The 2,158-nt window shown below is 38.3% G+C and overlaps 1 protein-coding gene across 1 annotated transcript in view; it reads right to left on the minus strand.

The window, feature by feature from the left end:
• Nucleotides 1–2,158, minus strand: part of LOC101863331 (transcription factor Sp3) — a 14,657-nt gene that overhangs the window by 6,198 nt on the left and 6,301 nt on the right. Inside the window, exons 3-4 of the mRNA XM_005093809.3 lie at nt 1,808–1,936; nt 1,088–1,247 (exon numbers count right to left, since the gene is read on the minus strand). Coding sequence (XP_005093866.1) covers nt 1,088–1,247; nt 1,808–1,936 — 289 coding nt within the window. The remainder of the gene's footprint in view (nt 1–1,087; nt 1,248–1,807; nt 1,937–2,158) is intronic.

Genomic DNA, 2,158 nt, shown 5'->3' on the forward strand with positions numbered 1-2,158 from the left:
AAACACATGAGATTTATACTTTCATTCGTTAAACTTGGATGCAGAAGCACGTGAGATTTATACTTTCATTCATTACTTGGATACAGAAACACATGAGATTTATACTTTCATTCGTTACTTGGATACAGAAACACATGAGATTTATACTTTCATTCGTTACTCGGATGCAGAAACACATGAGATTTATACTTTCATTCGTTACTTGGATGCAGAAACACATGAGATTTATACTTTTATTCGTTACTTGGATGCACAAACACATGAGATTTATACTTTTATTCGTTATTTGGATGCAGAAACATGTGAGATTACTTTCATTCGTATTTCTAGAAAATGGTTTATTGCTGTCTTGATAGGGCATGTATGAAAAATGCAACAGTTTTTTTTTTTTAATTAACAAAATACAACAATAGAAAGACATACGGTCGCTCTTAAGGACAAGCGGGCTGACTCACTGTAATTGGAGTGAACAAAGAGAAACAAATATATGTATAAGCTAGGGGAAACCTGCTGGATCTGAGCTGTAATTGGAGTGAACAAAGAGAAAAAAAAATATAAGCTAGGGGAAACAAATACAGCCTAGTGTTGGCATATGGCATATTGGTTGCTGGTGCTAGGACAAAATTCAGTAGCCCTGTTTTGACTCTGCCTTCTGATGTCCGAAACAACAACATTGAAATATTGAAATACGGTAACAATGAAGTAACATTGAAGTAACAATGAAGGAGCCAACTAGCCACAGAAATAAATCCTGAATTCTTTGGAAACGTGCGCGAGGAAACTCAAAATTCACAGATCATAATTACTTCATACATCTTTAATCAAGATTATTTTCATGCAAAGCGCAAAGCCCCTACAATTTCAGCTGCATTTATCCAGAACATTGGCTCGTCTGACGTTAATTCTTTTTCAGGTTGACAACGATAACAAACTTTACGCACCTACAAAAGTCATGATCATATCACTCAGATATAATCACAATTCCTGTGAAAAACTCAAAGTACCGTAAAGAAAAGAATGACTAGTGATCATTACAAAAAATATTACAGCAAGATGAAAAAATGCATGCTGCATAAGTTGCACTCACTGAGCACTCCCTGAGCATTGACGGCACTGCTCCCTGCCTGTACCGTCCCCGACTGACCACTCAGGGGTATGGCACTGATAGCTCCGCCCGCGCCGATGGCCACAGCTCCCAGGTTGGGCACAGACGCCCCGTTGATCAGCTGTCCTTGAGGCGTTAAAGCCTGCAGGAAAAATAAAAATTTTTTAAAACAAAAAAAAAGTTTAGCATCTTTTGTATAAAAAATCAAGCAAACAGAAGTTTAGCACCTTTTGTATATATATAAAAAAAAGGTTTAGCATCCTTGGTAAGGTGCCTCTATAGATCTTTTCATTTCCCCAGGCAATCTCATAATGGGGTAAGGATTTAAGCGGACCCACCCCCCTATAACGTTAATTATCACAGCAAGATCACGCGGGCCAAAGGCGATGATGAAATCAGTAATAAATATATATATACATGTGTATATCGATCTCAAACGCTTTTTTTGTTGTCTGTCTGAAGAAAACGGAATCCAAAAAGTATGGACTTTAAAAAACCCTTCTCTCCTCCAAAAAATTACCAGATCAAGTTATTATCGCTATAGATAAAAGAAGACTAGATCTAGGGAACTTACATTCTGGCACACATACCTGTAGGCCTTGAAGCCTCTGAAGACCTTTTGTTCCCCCCCAAAAAATGATCGGATCAAGAAGTTATAGTCACTATAGATGAAAGAAGACAAGGGAACATTCTGGAACATACCTGTAGGCCTTGAAGCCCCTGGAGACCTTGTAGGGCAGGAAACGTCTGGATGTTTTGCAGACCTTGCAAGTTTTGCACCTGGAGGGCTTGAACCCCCGATGACCTCGGCGCTTGCATATTCAGCGCTTGCTGGTGGAGGTGAGGAGGCAGAAACACGTCATGAGATTACTTTCCTTCGTTACTTGGATGCAGAAACACATGAGATTTATACTTTCATTCATTACTTGGATACAGAAACACATGAGATTTATACTTTCATTCGTTACTTGGATACAGAAACACATGAGATTTATACTTTCATTCGTTACTTGGATACAGAAACACATGAGATTTATACTTTCATTCGTTACT

This window comes from Aplysia californica, unplaced genomic scaffold (genome assembly GCF_000002075.1).
Source record: "Aplysia californica isolate F4 #8 unplaced genomic scaffold, AplCal3.0 scaffold00070, whole genome shotgun sequence".
Classification (NCBI taxonomy): domain Eukaryota; kingdom Metazoa; phylum Mollusca; class Gastropoda; order Aplysiida; family Aplysiidae; genus Aplysia; species Aplysia californica.